A 22,288-nucleotide genomic window follows, 5' to 3' on the forward strand; every position below is an offset into this window, starting at 1 on the left:
CATTCAACGGTGGTTCACATCTTGCTGGACTGTCCCAACCTCGCAACCCTTCAGTGGACTTTTAAATCTCTCTGACTCGCTACCCCTGATACTGGGAGACAATGCCTCAGTGACTGACTTAGTTTTACATTTTACTCTAAAAGGGTGGGCCACTTAACCTTATCAGCCCGGTGAGGCAGATCATTCTGTTGCCTCCTCTGCGCAGATCAGACTGCGGCTGTCTGAACTTGGTGGTCCAACCCGCCCCCACCCTACCTCCTCTTTTACTCCCCCCCCCCCCCCCCCTCTCCGCCCATGTAGTCTGTTCGACTTGTTCATCTTCAGTCTATCTGTGATTTTCTTGTCCTGTTTAGATTAGATTAGATCTACTTTCATTACAATTGATCTGTGGTGAGGATGTCCTCCAGGATGTAGAACATGTCAGAAAAACGATAATACACGACAAATATTTACATCTGAAACGAATAAGCTAATGTACCTTCCACAGGTTCCAAGTGGAATGATCGTAATTTTTTTTTTAATGAGTACTATATGAAAGAATCATTTTACAAACACTAATACACTGAATTTAAAATAAAAAGAAGTTTTTATTTATTTATAACGTAATAAACATGTAATAGAACTACTATAATACTTATTTACAATGAACACATTACTGCACTGAAATGAAATGGTGCGGAAGTTAGATTGTACTCACACACACACACACACACACACACACACACACACACACACACACACACACACACACAACCAGTTGGTTCTACTGAGAAATTCATCAATGGAGTAGGAGTAGTTGGCCACCAATAATTCCTTTAGGCTTCTCTTAAACTGAATTTCATTGGTTGTTAAGCTTTTTATGGGTGCTGGCAAGTTATTGAAAATGTGTGTTCCTGAATGATGCACACCTTTTTGTACAAGAGTAAGTGACTTTAAATCCTTGTGAACATTATTCTTATTTCTAGTATTGATTCCATGAACTGAGCTGTTGGTTCGAAAAAGTGATATATGTTTTATGAAAAATTTCATTAAGGAATGAATATATACCGGGAAGCAGTAGTTAGTATCCCTAGTTCCCTAAACATGGTTCTGCAGGATGTTCTTGAGTTCACACCACGTACAACTCTTACTGCGCATTTTTGTGCCTGAAAAACTTTAGTTTGGCTTGATGAATTACCCCAAAAAATAATCCCATATGATATTATGGAATGAAAGTAAGCATAGTATGCCAGCTTTTTCATTTTTATATCCCCCGTGTCTGACACAATCCGCATTGCAAACAGAGATTTGTTAAGACGCGTCAGCAGTTCTGTGGTGTGCTCTTCCCAGTTGAATTTATCATCAAGCTGTAATCCCACTTTTTTCATCTGCTTGTCGTCATAAGTTAGGCATATATTCGTGGGACACCCCTTACAAGTTCTGAACTGCATGTAGTGTGTTTTTTCAATGTTTAGTGACAAAGAATTGGCTAGGAACCAGTGATTGATTTCCATAAATATTTTATTAGCCCATCTTTCTAAGACTACACTTGATTTGCTATTTATTGCAATGTTTGTATCATTGGCAGACAAAACAAACTCGGCATCTGGTAATATTACTGATAAAAGGTCATTGAATCACACAAGCAAAAGTAAGGGCCCCAAGATGGAACATTGTGGGACCCCACATGTAATTAGTTTCCAGTTGGATGATGCTTGATAGCTTAATACATGTCTCTTTCCTAATAACACCCTTTGTTTCCTGTCAGAGGTATAAGATTTGAACCATTTTGCAGCATTTCCTGTTAAACCATAATATTCTAATTTACTTAAAAGGATATTGTGATTTACATAGTCAAATGCCTTTGACAGATCACTAAATAACCAGTTGCCTGCAACACAATATTGGAACCCTTTAGAAATCCGAACTATGACTTTGACAGTATGTTATTTGAGATAAGATGGTTATAAAGCCGATTGTACATTCCTTTTTCTAAAATTTTTGAGAATGCTGACAGAAGTGAAATTGGACGGAAATTTGATGCTGTTTCTTTATCTCCCTTCTTAAACAGTGACTTAACTTCAGAACATTTCAACCATTCAGGAAATATTCCACTGATAAACGACTGGTTACACAGGTAGCTTAATATGTTACTTAACTCATAATCACATTCTGTAATTAACTTTGTTGATATTTCATCATACCCGCTAGATTTTTTTGATTTTAAAGATTTTATCATGGAAATTATTTCTGCTGGGGTAGTCAGGGTCAAATTTGTATTATGGAAGTTACTTGAAATGTCTGGTCTGAGGTGTTCCATAGCAGCATCTACAGAACCTGACAACCCCATCTGTTCAGTAACAGTTATAAAATGTTCGTTAAAAAGTTCTGCAACACTATACACATCTGTCACTAATGTATTATTTACTCTTAATGCTACTTGTTCCTCTTCATGTCTGGTTCTACCAGTCTCCTCCTTCACTATATCCCACATTGTCTTTATTTTGTTATCTGATATGACTATCTTTTTCCTTGTAATATATTTGCTTTGATGTCCATATTATAGCCTTTAATATTTTGCAGTATTTCTTGCAATGTACTATAGCATCAACATCAGAACTTTTTCGGATTAACAGATACAGTTTTCTTTTTGTTTTACAAGATACCCCTATTCCTTGAGCAGTCCATGGCTTCTTTGTAGACTTTGCTCTAACCTTGGTTAGTTTTGGAGGAAAACAGCGTTCAAATCAAATTTATTGGCAAAAGTGTTATATTTTTCATTCATGCCATGAGCACTGTAAACATCGTTCCAGTGAATGTCTCTGAGGAGTGTCCTAAAAACAATCAATTTTTGGCTTATTGATTACCCTCTTGAGCTCACATTTAACAGAATTTATATACTGTCCAGTATTAACATTTAACAGAATAACTGCATGTCATGGTCTGAGAGGCCATTTACTATTGATTTTGTAATATGATTTTGTTCATTGGACTTTTCATAGATATTATCAGTGGCTGTTTGTGAGTAATTGGCTAACCTAGTGGGGAACTTTACAGTGGGATTAAGTTGAATGATAGTGTTACTAACTCATATAAGTTCTTATTGGGAGAGTCTTTAAGGAAATCTACATTGAAATCACCAGCAACCACTATTTCTTTGTTTTTTGGTTGTTAAATGGGCCAGTACAGCTTCAAGGTGGTTTATGAACAGATTAAGTTACCTCTGGTTGCTCAATATACACTTAATATTATGAAGGACATTTTGTGAAATTCTACTTCCTTTCCATATGCTGTTCTAGGCAAAATTTATGAATGTCTATGTCCTTAAATTTATGACAGTTCCTGATAGTTCTGTACCAGTGGTCACATGATGTTCAGAGAGGCAGATTGTCAGCTGAGTGTGAAGACTGTAATTCATCTATGCAGATAATTAATTCATTAATTTTCTCAGTCCTCAAATTTTTTGATGCAATAAAGATAACTGACATTTCACATTGAGTTAAAATTGGGTAGAGTTGAAATATCTGCTGACTGTTGAAAATTCTAAATCAATAGCTTTTTATGCTGTGTGAAAATATTATGAAAAGGGTCGTTGCTACTCCACATATAGTGGAGATGCTGAGTCACTGATAGGCACAACAAAAGGACTGTCACAAAATAAGCTTTGTGCGTGCGTGGGCGTGGGCGTGTGTGTGTGTGTGTGTGTGTGTGTGTGTGTGTGTGTGTGTGTGTGTGTGTGTGTGTGTGCGCGCGCGCGCGCCTATCTGTCGTCTATTTTTGATAAAAGCCTTGTTGACTGAAAGCTAATTTTATGACACTCTTTTTGTTGTGTCTATCTGTGACTCAGAATCTCTGCTGTATGCTGAGTAGCAACTATCCTTTTCATAATATTGTTACATGCCATCCTGGATTTTCTGTTGTTTGATTTTGTTGCTGTTGATTTAATAGTTCGTGGGAAGTCTGCACATCTCTGGGACAAGATAATGATCCATGGAATACTAATTGCCATCTTCGAGCAGACATTTCCTCTCACTGGTTCGCCTCAACTACCGTCTCGTGCTGAAGACATGTCATCCCTCAAAATGGCTCACAGTAAAAATTAAAACAATCCACAGTATCTGCACATTTATATGAGGCATATTATTTTATACTGTTATTTTCGTACTATGCAAATTACTTTCCTTGCAAGTATAATTTGTCAGTAAGAAGTCACCAGTACGTGCCTCACACTCCTGGAGGGGTTTGTATAACTACACTAGGCCTCAAGTCCCCGTGTGGGGATCAGTTTTAGGTTCTTTCTTTATTTTATTTTATTTCATTATTTTTTTATTTTATTTTTTATTTTTTTTAAAGTGTACTTAAATCGCTTGCAGCAAATGCTGTAATGGTTCCTTTGTAAAGGACATGACCAATTTCTTTTTTCATCTTTGTCCTGTCGAAGTATGTCTTACATCTCTGATGACCTTGCCAACAGTGGGTGTTAAAATATTCGTTCATTCGTTCGTTCCTTCCTTTCTCTTACGTGTAACAGATTGTGCCAAGCCAATGATCAAAGCTTTCCACTCGATTTCCTCACAGTGGCAGTAATTTAGAATCCCTGTGTGACATTGGCCTGCTCAGTGGGCTTCGCTGAACCACATTGCAGACTGAAGTAGTTTCATGGGATGTAATGTTGTCCGAGTCATGTAGCAGCAAGATAAAAATTAAGAATATCTTCAGATTTTTTCTTTTCTTCTTCTTCTTCTTCTTCTTCTTCTTCTTCTTCTTGCTTGCCAGTTTTGTTATTTAATTTCTAATTAACCCTTCCTTATTCTATTTATGTGTCATTTTCTCAGTTTACCGCAGTTTGGCCCCTTTGTTCAGAGTTTCTGTAGCATAATTTGTTAAGTTATTTCTGTGTTTATTCCTTTTGAATGTTCTGTGTATTGTGTATATCTCTTGGTCTTCTGTATCCCATTTTCACACACACACACACACACACACACACACACACACAAACTAACTCCAGTACTGCTGGCAGAATAAGTACATGATAATTTGGCCTATGCACAGAATATGCGTCCTCCCCCCATGCTTCGCATGCGTCCATCACTTGTGGATGACCACCTCAGTTGTCTGTGAACTCTTAGTCAGTGTTTGACATTACTACCCTTGGCTACAATGAATGCTAACTTAATAGTCTGCAAACACAGAGTCTGCAGCAAAAGTATGTGATAGTGTGCATAATGCCATAAAATTTATGTTGCATGGGGAAAATGAAACAGTTGATTATCTCTCTTCACTCATTGTGGCCGCTCCCAGTGGATCCCCCCACCATTGCCTTTGGCCCAGTAGTCTGTGCAGCTACAGGTCAGTTATAATGTGCATATTCAGATGATGTGCGGACATGTTCTGCAACACTACAATAGGGTATTTGACTCTCTGGGAATCATCTTCAATGGTTAATTATGTCATTTCATTCTCATAACATACTTTTTCCTTTCATGAATTTCAGTGTTTAATAATAAAAAAAAGAAAAGAACTGGAAATGAAATTAGAGTAATTTGAAAGTCCCCAAAATGCTCCGTTTGAAACAGGAGAGCCTGTGATGTCACTGGGTAGCACATTGCTCCTACTTTGTAAAGCTCATTCACTGTGATATCTTGTTTTGGAATTTACATATCGAGAAGTGGGTTATAAAAGGTGTGTATTACCGCATTGTACAAATACATCTATGAAAACTCCTGAAAAATCGTTTCGGGTGTTCCAAAGGCTGAGAAGGTGCTTGAAATGCGCTTGCAACCTTCTTGTTGAGGTACAATTGAGGTGGTAGTGGTTACTGCATGTATTCATTCCTGTGAGGATCATTTTCGTATAAGGAAATACCCCATATCAACACTTTGTCGCTTGTAGTGTAATATGCGTGGTGCTGGACTTCTAATACAATGCTCGCAAGATTGATCCCAATTGGGAGCAAGATTTTTTCCCTCGTTAAATACTATTGCCTTCTGAAGTGTACTTTATACATAAATACAGTCATGTAAGAGTTTTATGTCGTATATCTTATTACATTTTAGCACCTTTTGCACCTGATCATTTTGAGATGAATTACAGGGACAGTATTAAGAAAATGTATTTCATGCCTGAAGGAGTTCTTATTCTGTAGAATTTGAGAATCCATTTAACAATATTTGACCACATTATTCTTTCCAAATTAGTCATTAAAGGCAGTAATAAATAAGCCACTTCCAACTGTTCACATTGAGCCCATTGTAAAGCTGTATGATTTTGACCGAGAGAAAAATTGAACTTTGCCTGGAACCTACCAGGAAATGTAATTAGACCAAGGAATTACAATAAAATGGAAGTTGGTCCTGCTTAAGCACATTTAAATCATAGTGTTTCTGCAGCAGTTAAGTATGCAGTAGACCAACAGATAGTGTAAGGTTCTGCTGAATCAGCTATATTTTATAGTCGTAATTTACCAGTGGTTTAAATTAATGACCTGGAGGAACAGAAATACTGCAATGTTTAAAGCTTTTGAAGGCAAATTCGGTGATGCTGTGCCGTTCCCGACAAGTGTTATTACACTGTCTCAAAATACGGAAGTTTACAAGAGAGGTACCAGGAAAACAGTAGCAGTTATGCCAACAACAGCAGCTATTAACAAACAGAATTATCTTCTGAATGAAAAAGTTTCTGCTGTGTCTTTTTGTGCAGGCCTTCTTAAGCTGCCCTGGGAAACCTTTTCAGTATGGTCAGAGTGAATAATCCAGTTCCAGATTTCCTCAGTCTTAAGACAATTCTGTGACGTATTGCTGTGTCACAGTACTTCCATCCCAGTCACCATGCAATGCAGTTTCCACATTTCTTGTTTCTGGGTCATAAAAATCTGGGTTGTTTTTGAAAAATGAAGAGACCACAAATACTTCAATTTTCGGAAGGTTTCCACTATCAGCCTTTACAAAATTTCTTTCCACTGTTACTTGAATTGACAACTTTTATTTTCGATCACTAAATACCTAAATGGTTTGCAGAAGTAATACAGAAAAACACTCACCTTATTCCTAGCCTGTGATGTCACCTGAACTTAACCCAATAATAGAGCATTTTTTGATCATGGAACCAAATCTGGAAATTGAATGATTTTTAAAATTTAATTACTTTAAGGTAAAAGACATTTTGTGAGAATATTGATAAGTGCTATTTGAATGTTAGAATCATTCAAAATAACAACAATGTGAACAGTATTTTTAACTTAGGAAAATAGGCTAGGTCAGAAACAGTTAGTCTTTCACTTGAAACAATGAACATATTGTTTTATAGCAATTTCGTTCTGATATAGTTTCTTCATTCTCCTTGGTCAGCTAAAATGTTTTAATTTTCAAGGAAACTTGAGATACACAGTAACACGTAAAAAGTATATTACTCCCGCATCCCTATAATTAATTAACTATACTTGATGTACCTTCAATATTTGTCCTGCCTTCGTATGTCTCTTTACTACTACTACTTCTCTCTCTCTCTCTCTCTCTCTCTCTCTCTCTCTCTCTCTCTCTCTCTGTGTGTGTGTGTGTGTGTGTGTGTGTGTGTGTGTGTGTGTTTCATTATGCATTTTATAGTTGTTAGTATAAAGTAGTACAGTGCTCCCTGATCTGTTACATTTAATCAAAAAGTCATAGGAAAGATAGCAGTAACACAACAATTATTCCATTTGCCGGAGATTTTGTTATGTCTTGCATGTGTTGTTTCAGTTTAGTTTGAATGCAAGTTAAACATCAATGTATCACAGTTGCAGTATGTGCGACTCGTCAGCACAGCAAGTGGCAGTACATCAACAGTGGCAAGTACAGCTAGGGCATCCACTGATGGTCTGCTGTCTGCAACGGCAGTCAGTGCCACCGCCAGGCCTTTAGCGATGTCAACAGTACGATCGCAGCCGCAGGCTGTGAAGATGGTACCAATAGCACCAGCAGCACCCTCAGTCCGAACGGTTAGTCATGTCCTTACCCCATATAAGTATTAATGCATGCTGTGTCTCTGAACACCAAAAAATTTGAACGCTACTGAAGGAATTCCAAAATATTTAACTGTTTCACACTGTTTTATTAGGACATACAAATCTGTTTAACAAAATTGACAGGGGAAAAATGGATAAAGGAATATAAAGGGCATAGTGTGTTACTCTGGTCTTAGTTTTCTTTCCACACTTCATATACGTGTCAGTTTGGATTCTGCCTCCTACATACAAATGCCTTATTAGTTCAACAAGTTTTATATAATGTGAGCTGAAGTACTGGGTTATTACAGTGTCCATACCACTTTCAAAACATTAATATATTTATGCTATTTACATTTTATTATGTTTAGGGTGTTTTACTACTCTTTCAAACCTCAGCTCATGCATAAGCCACTGCTAAAGGAGAATAGCAAAAGTCTGTAATATGCTTATAATTTATATCTTTATACAATAAGGATGTGCTACATTCTCGGGGCTGTAAGTAGAAAGATACCAAACATAGCTATAATATGCATGTATCCATAATTTATGCACATTTTGTTTGGTACCAGTTTTGCAAGAAAGTGATTTTTGGGATTTTCCTTCTATAACTGATAGAAGTCAGGTCTTTAGTAGTTGTACCAGTGTAGAGGGCATCAGCTGTTGGCACCACTCAGAGTGAGTGGTGGAGGGATGGACCAGTAGGCCCCGGTGACAGACTGGTGGTCAGTAAAAATGATACATGTGCAAACACCTTGTGGTGCTGACTTCGGGCCCACAGAGTGGACGTAGTATCATATACAGTTGCCCCAACTCGGTCTTGAAACGATGGCTGCAGCTGGTGGTGCCCAGTCGTCTCATCGTCTAGCATAGCTCTGGTGTTGTTGTTGGACTCAGAATGAATAGGCCTCAGTATTCTTAGTTATTATATGATTCCAGGGTGCTTTTGTTGCACTATTACCTGGGACCCAGTCATACAGCTCATTACATGGTTCTTGCGTAGTGACACGGTGCTGCCCGCTGCAGCTATTACTGCTGCACGGTGCAAGTTTCGCCAAGCATGGTTAGCCCCCGTACATGTTGCTATAACAATTATGTCACCACATTATGCTTAATGGCCAGTGGTAGCTAACTCATTGCTCTACAATGGCTTTCTTCCAAATTCCTAAGAGTTTTACTTAAAACTAGGTAGCAACACTACATCCCCCCCCCCCCCCAACCACCACCCTCCCTCTCCATGGGAAAGATCCAACCCCCAATTCCTCACCATGACTACTTCCATCATCATTTTATAAAATAAGTGCCACACTCCCAACATTATACTAGACTTGCAAACACTGCACATTTACTACCTCAAATTCTATAGCTACTTCCTTGCAAATCCTTGAGCATGTCTATCATCTACTTTATATCTGTCCACTGCACATCTTTGCCCCAACAAGACTTCATCCGAGCTTCCAGTCTCTCTTAAACTTTAACAAATTCATTTTTCCCCGATATTTACACTACAGTATTTCTCGTACATTCACTATGGCTATTGTCAGCTTGGGATCTCCACTTGTATTGCTTTATCTATCTTCATCTCTCAAGAGTCCTGTGGCCTGCTCATTATCTCATATACTAAGAACCATATTTCATTGCTAGGTTTCTTGCCATGCTTAGGCGCACAAAAATTCTAATTCTTCATTCCACACGTACAAATTAAAATGACACTCTTCCTTTCTTAATAAATTATTCTTAACATACCAACTTCAACAAAACATCGTCCGATTCCATTTAATTCTTAACGTTTGGCATTTCATCTACATATCTGGTGGTTTTTTAACTGTTTGATTTGGTACAACTTTAGGAACTTTGTTCTTGCACAATAGGTCCTCCTGTGGTTTCTCAGCAACCACACTCCCAAAGCTACCCTCATGAGAAAACCACATACACTACGATCATTCACAACACTTTGACCGACAGTACCACTTATTCCTCCCTGTAGCGATATGAAGGGTAGCAAATTTGTTATAAAAATAAAAATCAGTACATTACTTTATGGACAGTACTTTTAGTACATGTATTGCGTCCATGTCAAGCAAGTGTCGATTTATGACATCATTGTCCAGACACGAATTGTGATCCAAATCCGTTTTGGCAAATTAATAGTTTCTCTCAGTGTTTTAGTATTTCTATGCATGAAAAGGAGAGTGAATTTATGTGCAGCTTTTACTCAGAGACAACAAATTGCTTAAAGTGCAAAAGTGCGTGTGTATAGTTCGCTTGCTGGTGCGGTGAATTTTATTTTATGATTCTGAATCGGATGGAGATAAATCCAGTTCCAGTTAGATTCTTACGTCAGATCACGTCATTGTGAAGGAGTTGTGTAGCCCATCAGGGAAATACTGAAAACTGTGCACTAGTTTTAAGTAAGTTATGTGCCAGTGCGAGATCAGGCTGTTCAGCGAATCACGAACAATAGTTACAAATATGCTTGGATTTAATCCACGAAGCTGAAATTAATTTTGAAACAAGTTCTGATTTGGACAAAAACTAAATGAAAGGTTATTTAAAATATCGAGGATCAGTTTTAATAGACACACGTATGACGTTGTAATGAATTCATTGAAATGGTTCGCAAAACAGGAAAGTCCATTACACACACAAAATGCTACACGAAGTTTGGTGACACATGCGAGTATGAGAGAGTTTCTTTTCTTTCCCATAAATACCAATGAACAGACAATGAGATTATTAACTGTTGCATAATTTCATTTTAACACTATGGAACTTGTTATATTTACCATGTTACTTCACCGAGATATCTCAGGAAGCTGGGACAAACAAGAAGAAAGAAGAGTCATTGGCAAATCCCACTGTAGCACTCATTACATACTGAATGCCACACAATTTTTTTTTTTTTTTACTCCTGCTCACACAAAACAACCTCCTGGTGTCTGGTGGCACTGTATCATACGAATTTGTTCAGGTTTAACTGGTTTGTCCCATACATTACACACACCTTGTGACAGGTCTGCACTGGCGATAGCTTTCTATCACTGTAGGTTAGATTTGGCATGATGTTGGTTTCCAGGCTTGTGTTGCACACTGCACCCAATTCATACTCTTTATGTATACCAGTCTTCGGCTGTGCTGTAAATAGCCCGCTGTGCACATCAGCTGCTTGCTCTGCAAGGCTGTGACCCAGTACTTGCTCTTGTGCTTCATTCTAAACTTGTGGAATAAATTCTTCGACAGATTTAGCTACTCTACAAACTCTTTTCTTCTTTCTTTTCCTCCTTCGCCCTGCTTTCGAGGAAGTATTCTCTGTGTTACACCATGTGTGTCCGCAGCTCGTGGTCTTGCGGTAGCATTCTCGCTTCCCGCGCACAGGGACCCGGGTTCGATTCCCGGCGGGGTCAGGGATTTTTCCTGCCTCGAGATGACTGGGTGTTGTTGTGTCGACTTCATCATCATCATTCGTCCCCATTACTGTCGGAGGAAGGCAATGACAAACCACATCCGCTAGGACCTTGCCTAGTATGGCGGTGCGGTTCCCCCGCATTGTCCCCTACGCTCCTCGGAGTATGGGACCTCGTCATCATACCATGTGTTATACCGTTCCTGCCACAACATTTGCAACACAACTACAAACAACTTCTTGTGCATTTCCTGTAGTATCCAAAACAATGACATCTGCAGTTCCACTCTGTACAGTGCAAAAATCACTGGTACTTGCACTTCCCTGAGCACCCAGACCAGGTCCTCCAGCCTCAACAAAACACTTATCGCCAGCCATTGCGGCAGACACTGCTGCATTTAAATCACTCGTGTAACTGTGCCCACAATTGACCACTTAGATATAGCACACACTCATTCCTCCTACCACAGACTTCACAATTCCCCTGGATATAGGACTAGTACTTTTACATTACTCACCTTACCTTCATAATCATCATCATCATAATCATTATTCTTTACCTTGTGTAACTGGTCGTAAACTTATGTTACGACACCTCCTACAACTAATTTAACTTACGCACTTTAAAGATCATCCACCCATCCATGACATACTTGCCTACTCTTCACAGGATACCCCCGCAGATGGCCCACAGCATTTCTGTGGGTAGGTGTGTGGTGCACATGGGGCCCAGAGCTACTGGAGGTGCATATCCTTCCCCATATCCACTCTTGCCCATCCTAGCTCTTTCGTCACCCCCACCCCCCCACCCCCACCCTCCTGCCCTCTCCCCACGTCTGCCTCGGTGTTCCCCTTTACACGATAACCTGGCTGTTCTCTTGGTTCTGCTATTCTTTTATGGTCTTGTGTCTCACATTTCCACCCCTCACCCCCCACCCCCACCTTTTCTCAGCTTTTTCTGGTTCCATTTGGGGTTTGACCTCCCTTTCTAAATTGTTTCATAGTGTGAGCCATTTGAGGAAGACCTCCTTCCTTAGCATATCCAGTGTGCTTCCTCTAACACCCCTCGCCTCCCCCCCTCCCTTTCCTTCTTCCCTGCCATAGCCTCCACCCCACCCCCTTCCCACTAAGTCACCAGCATGGTAGCCAGTCCGTGTGGTGGGGCTGTTATGAACTCATCTGGCTGAGCTCCTGACAACACAGGGATCACACTTGTGGCACTTGAGCTGTCAGTCTCTCATGTATGCCAAGGAGTGATTGCTCATTTTTTGCATCAGAAGTCTTGGCAATGACCACTGTGTCAGGCAGCCCTTGCTGCAGCTGGGTGGCACCCAAGAAGTGAGCCTCTGATAGAAGTAGGTGTTACGAGGACCGGTGGTGTGCACATGAAGCTTACTAAGCTCTAGACTTCTGGCCAGTTTTCTGCGGCCATGTCTTAAGGTAGGAACAATTCTGTCTATGCTCCTATTTTTCCTTTCTCGTCCTTCCCCTCTTTGGCCACTCTCTGCGAGGAGGGCCAGACCCACATGCTTGGGCTGAAACCCCTTCCCCATTACTACAGAGGGACAGACTTTCACTGCTATCGAACTTCTTTTTCGTGTAGAAAACATTACAGTGAAGTTTGGTGAAGTTGACTCCCTTAGTAAGATTCAGTCTGGTTCCCTGCTGATCAGAATCTCTTCTGCCAGTCAGTTGGCTTGTCTTTGTGCTCGTGAGCACCTAGGAGACATCTCGGTGAGTATCACACTTCACCAGTCCTTAAATATGACCCGGCACATTGTTTTCCACAGGGACCTGTCTTCAATCTGATAACTAACTCGGGACTAACCTGGGATGGCGGGTCGTTCATTTCACCTGGCAAGTCCAGATGGGTCCTTAAGACAATTGCGTTGACAATAGCACTTCCCTCCTGGCTTTTGAGGGGGATACCCTTCTGGAAAAATTCGAAGTTATGGTTTATTGTTGCAACATAAAGCCTTATATCTCATCTGTCATGCGCTGTTCCTGTTGTCTCTATTTTGGTATGTGTCTCAGTGATGTGAGACGACTGCTATTTGCAGTGACTGCAGCCATCCTCTCCATGTGGGGGTATCCTTGCACCCCACTGGCCAAGTGCATGGACCGTTCCAGACCACATTCTCCTCACTCACCAGACTGTTCGATATATAAAAAGGAAAGGAACATTCAGGAATTCAGAACTCTCGAACATCTATCTTTCTTTTCTTGCAGCTGCTGCAGATGGGGCTCATTTAGGAACTGCCCTTCCAGGCATCTCAAAGGCAAGAAGCCTGTTACTTTGAACCAGACATGAGACCCATGCTCTGTGGGCTTCAGGGCCACTCATTCTCTTTCATATTCTGATATTATTGCGAATTGCTCTCTTCCCAACAATACCTCCTCTTGCACTCCAATAGAGGAGGAGGAGGAGATGGAGGAGGAGGAGGAGGAGAAGAAGATGATGTGTAAGTCTTAACGTCTCAGGGGGTGTCACTCTTTCCCTCTCAAGTCAGAACCTGGTCTTAGATTCAAGGACATCACTCCATTATTACCAGTGATGGTCACTAACTCAGTATCATTATAGATTTTGGGCCATTCATCTTCCATCTGGGCTCTGGTACTAATCTCCTCCAATGGAACTGTAATGGTTATTATTGTTATCTGTTGGAATTTCAGTCTGTTTCTATATATTCTGTAGATGGTGTTGTATTGCTGGAATCTCATTCTGTGGATACTTATTCGCTGACTCTGTGATTTCAAAGCTTTCTGTCAGAACTGAGTCAGCCCTTTGCGAGTGTACGGTGGTGTCTGTACGTTGGTCCACATATTCCTGGGCACTCGCAGTAGTGGCTGTTGGAATCCATTTAGACTCTGTGGTAGCAATATACAATCTTTATCTCCCCCCAGACCTTTCTCCAATGCTTCCTGCTCTTCTCACACACCTTAGACAGCCACTCCTCTCTTCCTTCTCCTTGGATATTGTAATGTCTTAAACCTCTGTGGGGTGGTACTGCAGCCACTGATCAGAGCACTCCCACACACTTCATTTTGGCACTTTCTTGGCCTTAATCTTTCCTTCTGTAGCCCTGGATTCCTCCCCTCCTTTCAGAGCGGATTTTATGATTATTTGTGTGACAGTGGTCTTTTCTGATTGTCTTGCCTTTTATTCGGCATCACTTGCCTGGACACCCTTCCAGGTGGGTCTTTGCAAATGAGGATTGGGATATGTTTTCCTTGGCTGCCATCCCAACTGCTCCACCACACAACAGAACTGGAGTCTGTACAGTGTTTGACTGACGCTGTACTTTTGGCAGCTGCTTCACCAAGTCCCTCTTCTTAGGGATCTCCCCAGCAGAAGATTGTCACGTGGGGGATCCCCTAAATTGCTGCAGCTGACTAAAGATTGCTGTTGTGCTCTCCAATGCTACAAACGACATCCATCTCTCAACCACATCCTGGCCTTTAAACAGCTTTATACTTGTAACTGTTATCTAATTAAATGCCAGAAATAGATTTGTAGGGAAAGCTATGTCACTGCCATAGGACCACAGACTCCCTCTTTACAGGCACGTGCATCGATAAGGTACATTTTTGGCTGCCATCCTCCTACAGGTGTCGAGGGAATTTCCCTGAATGCTGTTCTACATCTACATCTACATTTATACTTTGCAAGCCACCCAAAGGTGCGTTGCGGAGGGCACTTTACGTGCCACTGTCATTACCTCCCTTTCCTGTTCGTCGTGTATGGTTCGCGAGAAGAAAGACTGCAGGAAAGCCTCCATGCACGCTCGAATTTCTCTAATTTTACATTCGTGATCCCCTTTGGAGGTATAAGTAGGGGGAAGCCATATATTCGATACCTCATCCAGAAACGCACCCTCCCGAAACCTGGACAGCAAGCTACACCACGATGCAGAGGGCCTCCCTTGCGGAGTCTTCCACATCTCCGTAACGCTATCACGCTTACCAAATAACCCTGTGACGAAACGCGCCGCTCTTCTTTGGATCTTCTCTATCAACCCAACCTGGTACGGATCCCGCACTGATGAGCAATACTCAAGTATAGGTCGAACGAGTGTTTTGTAAGCCACTGAATTTGTTGATGGACTACATTTTCTAAGGACTCTCCCAATGAATCTCAACCTGGCACCCGCCTACCAACAATTAATTTTATATGATCATTCCACTTCAAATCGTTCCGTACGCATACTCCCAAATAGTTTACAGAAGTAACTGCTACCAGTGTTCGTTCCGCTATCATATAATCATACAATAAAGGATCCTTCTTTCTACGTATTCGCAATATATTACATTTGTCTATGTTAGGGGTCAGTTGCCACTCCCTGCACCAAGTGCTTATCCGCTGCAGATCTTCCTGCATTTCGCTGCAATTTTTTAATGCTGCAACTTCTCTGTATACTACAGCAAAATCTGCGAAAAGCCGCATGGAACTCCCGATACTATCTGCTAGGTCATTTATATATATTGTGAAAAGCAATGGTCCCATAACACTCCCCTGTGGCACGCCAGAGGTTACTTTAACGTCTGTAGACATCTCTCCATTGAGAACAAAATGCTGTGTTGTTGTTGTTGTTGTTGTGGTCTTCAGTCCTGAGACTGGTTTGATGCAGCTCTCCATGCTACTCTATCCTGTGCAAGCTTCTTCATCTCCCAGTTCTTACTGCAACCTACATCCTTCTGAATCTGCTTAGTGTATTCATCTCTTGGTCTCCCTCTACGATTTTTACCCTCCACGCTGCCCTCCAATGCTAAATTTGTGATCCCTTGATGCCTCAAAACATATCCTACCAACCGATCCCTTCTTCTAGTCAAGTTGTGCCACAAACTTCTCTTCTCCCCAATCCTATTCAGTACCTCCTCATTAGTTACGTGATCTACCCGCCTTATCTTCAGCATTCTTCTGTAGCACCACATTTCGAAAGCTTCTATTCTCTTCTTGTCCAAACTAGTTATCGTCCATGTTTCACTTCCATACATTGCCACACTCCATACACATACTTTCAGAACCAACTTCCTGACACTTAAATCTATACTCGATGTTAACAAATTTCTCTTCTTCAGAAACGCTTTCCTTGCCATTGCCAGCCTACATTTTATATCCTCTCTACTTTGACCATCATCAGTTATTTTACTCCCTAAATAGCAAAACTCCTTTACTACTTTAAGTGTCTCATTTCCTAATCTAATTCTCTCAGGATCATCCGATTTAATTTGACTACATTCCATTGTCCTCGTTTTGCTTTTGTTGATGTTCATCTTATATCCTCCTTTCAAGGCACTATCCATTCCGTTCAACTGCTCTTCCAAGTCCTTTGCTGTCTCTGACAGAATTACAATGTCATCGGCGAACCTCAAAGATTTTACTTCTTCTCCATGAATTTTAATAACTACTCCAAATTTTTGTTTTGTTTCCTTTACTGCTTGCTCAATATACAGACTGAATAACATCGGCGATAGGCTACAACACTGTCTCACTCCCTTCCCCACCACTGCTTCCCTTTCATACCCCTCGAGTCTTATAACCGCCATCTGCTTTCTGTACAAATTGTAAATAGCCTTTTGCTCCATGTATTTTACCCCTGCCACCTTCAGAATTTGAAAGAGAGTATTCCAATTAACATTGTCAAAAGCTTTCTCTAAGTCTACAAATGCTAGAAACGTAGGTTTGCCTTTCCTTAATCTTTCTTCTAAGACAAGTGGTAAGGTTAGTATTGCCTCACGTGTTCCAACATTTCTACGGAATCCAAACTGATCTTCCCCGAGGTTGGCTTCTACCAGTTTTTCCATTCGTCTGTAAAGAATTCGCGTTAGTATTTTGCAGCTGTGACTTATTAAACTGATAGTTTGGTAATTTTCACATCTGTCAACACCTGCTTTCTTTGGGATTGGAATCATTATATTCTTCTTGAAGTCTGAGGGTATTTCGCCTGTCTAATACATCTTGCTCACCAGATGGTAGAGTTTTGTCATGACTGGCTCTCCCAAGGCCATCAGTAGTTCTAATGGAATGTTGTCTACTCCCGGGGCCTTGTTTCGACTCAGGTCTTTCAGTGCTGTGTCAAACTCTTCACGCAGTATCTTATCTCCCATTTCGTCTTCATCTACATCCTCTTCCATTTCCATAATATTGTCCTCAAGTACATCGCCCTTGTATAAACCCTCTATATACTCCTTCCACCCTTCTGCCTTCCCTTCTTTGCTTAGAACTGGGTTGCCATCTGAGCTCTTGATATTCATACAAGTGGTTCTCTTCTCTCCAAAGGTCTCTTTAATTTTCCTGTAGGCAGTATCTATCTTACCCCTAGTGAGACAAGCCTCTACATCCTTACATTTGTCCTCTAGCCATCCCTGCTTAGCCATTTTGCACTTCCTGTCGATCTCATTTTTGAGACGTTTGTATTCCTTTTTGCCTGCTTCATTTACTGCATTTTTATATTTTCTCCTTTCATCAATTAAATTCAATATTTCTTCTGTTACCCAAGGATTTCTATTAGCCCTCGTCTTTTTACCTACTTGATCGTCTGCTGCCTTCACTACTTCATCCCTCAGAGCTACCCACTCTTCTTCTACTGTATTTCTTTCCCCCATTCCTGCCATTTGTTTCCTTATGCTCTCCCTGGAACTCTGTACAACCTCTGGTTCTTTCAGTTTATCCAGGTCCCATCTCCTTAAATTCTCACCTTTTTGCAGTTTCTTCAGTTTTAATCTACAGTTCATAACCAATAGATTGTGGTCAGAGTCCACATCTGCCCCTGGAAATGTCTTACAATTTAAAACCTGGTTCCTAAATCTCTGTCTTACCATTATATAATCTGTCTGATACCTTTTAGTATCTCCAGGATTCTTCCAGGTATACAACCTTCTTTTATGATTCTTGAACCAAGTGTTAGCTATGATTAAGTTATGCTCTGCGCAAAATTCTACAAGGCGGCTTCCTCTTTCATTTCTTCCCCTCAATCCATATTCACCTACTATGTTTCCTTCTCTTCCTTTTCTTACTGACGAATTCCAGTCACCCATGACTATTAAATTTTCGTCTCCCTTCACTACCTGAATAATTTCTTTTATCTCGTCATACATTTCATCAATTTCTTCATCTGCAGAGCTAGTTGGCATATAAACTTGTACTACTGTAGTAGGCATTGGCTTTGTGTCTATCTTGGCCACAATAATGCGTTCACTATGCTGTTTGTAGTAGCTAACCCGCACTCCTATTTTTTATTCATTATTAAACCTACTCCTGCATTACCCCTATTTGATTTTGTATTTATAACCCTGTAATCACCTGACCAAAAGTCTTGTTCCTCCTGCCACCGAACTTCACTAATTCCCACTATATCTAACTTTAACCTATCCATTTCCCGTTTTAAATTTTCTAACCTACCTGTCCGATTAAGGGATCTGACATTCCACGCTCCGATCCGTAGAACGCCAGTTTTCTTTCTCCTGATAACGACGTCCCCTTGAGTAGTCCCCGCCCGGAGATCCGAATGGGGGACTATTTTACCTCCGGAATATTTTACCCAAGAGGACGCCATCATCATTTAATCGTACAGTAAAGCTGCATGTCCTCAGGAAAAATTACGACTGTAGTTTCCCCTTGCTTTCAGCCGTTCGCAGTACCAGCACAGCAAGGCTGTTTTGGTTAATGTTACAAGGCCAGATCAGTCAATCATCCAGACTGTTGCCCCTGCAACTACTGAAAAGGCTGCTGCCCCTCTTCAGGAACCACATGTTTGTCTGGCCTCTCAACAGATACCCCTCCGTTGTGGTTGCACCTACGGTACGGCCATCTGTATCGCTGAGGCACGCAAGCCTCCCCACCAACGGCAAGGTCCATGGTTCATGGGGGGAACTGTGTTATGTTTGCTAAAAACTCTTCAATCCAGCCACACAGCCGGTCTGATATTCCGTTGGCTCCTTACCAGACCAGACTTTGTCACTGAGCATTTTGCTCAGCATTTCACACAGGCCTCAGCATTGATCCATATTTGCCCACAGTCAGTTTTCTCAAATACTATCTCGGACTACTCCATTTATTTCTCATTCCCCATTGTATGGAGCCTTATAATGTGCTGTTTAGTGAATGGCAGTTGGGCAGTGCACCTACTCTGTGCATCGACATGGCTCCTGCACCAGATCGGGTGCACAACCAAGTGCTTAAAAACTTATCAGTGGCTATCCAATTTCATGTTCTTTTCAACCATCTTTGGAGCGAGAAAATGTCTTTATTCTAGTTTTGAAATGGGATAAACCACCTCTTCAGATGGACAGTTACCATCCGATCAGTTTAACCAGTGCCTTCTGCAAGTTACTTGAACATGTGGTGAGTCAAAGGCTGTATTGAATTCTTGTATCTGAGGGCCTTTTGGCTTCAACCCTGCGTCGTTTCTGCTGAGGCTGTTTTGCTGCAGATAAATTTAGTCCACCTGGAGACTGCTATCTGAACAGTTTTTGCTCGGTGTTAAGACCTTGTTGCAGTTTTTCTTGGTCAACATAAAGCTTATGTTACCACATGGCACCACCGCATCCTTGCCACCTTACATGAATGGGGCTTTCGTGGCCCACTCGCAATTTTTATCTGGAAATTTCTTTCATGTTGCAGTTTCAGGAAAAAATTGGCAAATTGCTTAGCACCCCCCATCTGCAGGAGAATGGGATACCGTAGGGTTCTGTTTTGAGTGTCCCTCTCTTTTTAGTGGCTATCAGTGGTCTGGTGGCGGCTGTGGGACCTATGGTGTCCCCCTCTTTATATGCTGAGGACTTTTTCATTTATTTTTGTTCATCCGCAATGGCCATTGCTGAACACAGACTGCAAACAGCAATACGCTGAGCATAATCTTCAGCTCTTAGTCACGGCTTCCAATTTTTGGCTGCCGAAACCTGAATTGTGGATTCTTTCCTCACTGTACAGTGCATTTCCATCTGGAGTTGTAGCTTGATGGCCAGCCCCTCAATGAGGTGGACACACGTTGGTTTTTACGACTGATCTTTGATGCCCTGGTAACTTGGCTTCCCCATCTTCACCAACATGTTGGTCACTCCTTAAGGCTCATCGATGCCTCAGCAGCATTGACTAGGACATAGACCACTGTGCTCTTCAGTGGCTCTACAAAGCATTGGTCCCGTCCCATCTAGAATGCGAGAGTCTCACATATGGCTTGGCATCACCTTCCATGTTATAGGTGCTGGACCTGATACACCGTTGTGGGGTACAACTGGCAACTGATGTCTTTTGGAGTAGCCCCAAGATCAGCCTCATAGTGGAGGCAGGGGTTCCATGGCTGCAAGTTCTGTGATAACAACAGGTCATCACTTAAGTGTAGCACATCTGCTGCTCCCCAGAGCACCCAAACTACCATCTTCTCTTTCCAGATACATTGGCGCAGGTCTGGGGTTGCAGTCACCATCTGCATCCGGCCCCTTTTTTTCAAAACTTCAGTTCTCGCCTCTACCACCTTTTCCCTGGGTTTGCTCATGTCTACCTCCAAGGTGCATTGCTCGTCCCCAACTCTGTCTTGACCTATTACAAGGTCCAAAGGAGTCGGCTCTGCCTGAGGCCCCTCACAACCAAGTCTCCTCCATATTCGGTGCATTTCGTGGTTCAGAAGTAGATTATACTCGTGGCTTGATAGTTGCCATTAGCACTGGCTTTGCTTACCAGAAGGCTGCAGTGTTTTCACTGTGGGGTTGGTGGCCACCTCTCAGGCTCTAAAGCATAACTATTCCTTGACCGGTGAGCCCTTCCACACTTGTAGTGATTCCTTGAGTAGTTTACAAGCTCTTGACCAATGTTACCCTCGTCATCCCTTGGTCCTGACTACCCAAGATTCCATTTTTATCCTCAGACAATGTGTGCATTTGATGGGTCTGGACCCTGGGTCACATTGAGATACCAGGAAATGAACTTGCTGACAGGCTGGGCAAATTGGCTACTGGCAAGCCCCCTCTTGAAGTCTGTATTCTGGAACTGGACCTTCAGTTGGTACTGTGCCATCAAGTTCTAAGAATTTAGAATATGGAGTGGCATACTCTGACTTAACCAAATAAACTACAAGCGATAAAGGACACCACGAATTTGTGGAAGTCCTCCATGCGGGCCTCTCACAAGGACACCTCGCCCTGTGCCAGCTCTGCATCAACCGTACCCATGATCATCTACCCCATCGCGAGGATCTGCCTCCCTGTCCATTTGGTGCCTATTTGATGGTGGTCCACATTTTGCTGGACTGTCCTGACCTAGCCACTTTTAATCTTCCTGTCTCTCTCTATCCCTGGTGTTTGAGACAATGTCTCAACAGCTGACCTGCTTATACAGTTTATCTGTGACGGGGTTTATTATAGTTTTCGTCACCCTCTCTAAGGGAGGGAGCCTTAGCCTTGTCAGCTCATTGAGGGGTTGTCAGGACACCCTGTTTTCTGCTCTGCCCCACTTGGGCAGTGGCTGTCTGGGGTTGGTGGCCTACCCCAGCTCTCATCCTACACATTCTTGTGCTCTTCTTTCCTTTCTCACGTGTTCTGTCCAATTTGGTGTTTTCTGTGTTCTTACCTTGTCCATGTCACTGTGTATTGTTGGCTGTGGTACCTTTGGTAAAGGCTCGGGGGGTATGTCCCCCCCCCCCCCCATATCAGTTTCTGCCTTTAGGGGCCTCTGACTGGACAGGGCACCTCCCTTGGCATTCTTCCTCTGCCCCTTTTCTTCTTTTTGCTCTCCCGATTTCTTCTTCTTCTTGTTACTTTCTATAGGCTTTTTTGACCTCTGATAGATCTTTGGGTTTTCTTTTCCGTGGGTTTTGTGTCCCAGGCTCTTACTTGGTGTGTAGCTTTGTTTGCTTGCCTGTTCCTTGTAGGAAGTAATGATGATCTCTTACTTTGGTCCTTTTTATCTTTAAACCAACCAATTTTCCCAG

General features: G+C 41.7%; 1 protein-coding gene across 2 annotated transcripts in view; it reads left to right on the forward strand.

The window, feature by feature from the left end:
* LOC124777430 (protein lin-54 homolog) overlaps nucleotides 1–22,288 on the forward strand; it is a 283,077-nt gene that overhangs the window by 128,683 nt on the left and 132,106 nt on the right. For both annotated transcript variants that reach the window (XM_047252830.1, XM_047252831.1), the window contains exon 6: nucleotides 7,751–7,951. In XM_047252830.1, coding sequence (XP_047108786.1) covers nucleotides 7,751–7,951 — 201 coding nt within the window. The remainder of the gene's footprint in view (nucleotides 1–7,750; nucleotides 7,952–22,288) is intronic.

This window comes from Schistocerca piceifrons, chromosome 2 (genome assembly GCF_021461385.2).
Source record: "Schistocerca piceifrons isolate TAMUIC-IGC-003096 chromosome 2, iqSchPice1.1, whole genome shotgun sequence".
Classification (NCBI taxonomy): Eukaryota; Metazoa; Arthropoda; class Insecta; order Orthoptera; family Acrididae; genus Schistocerca; species Schistocerca piceifrons.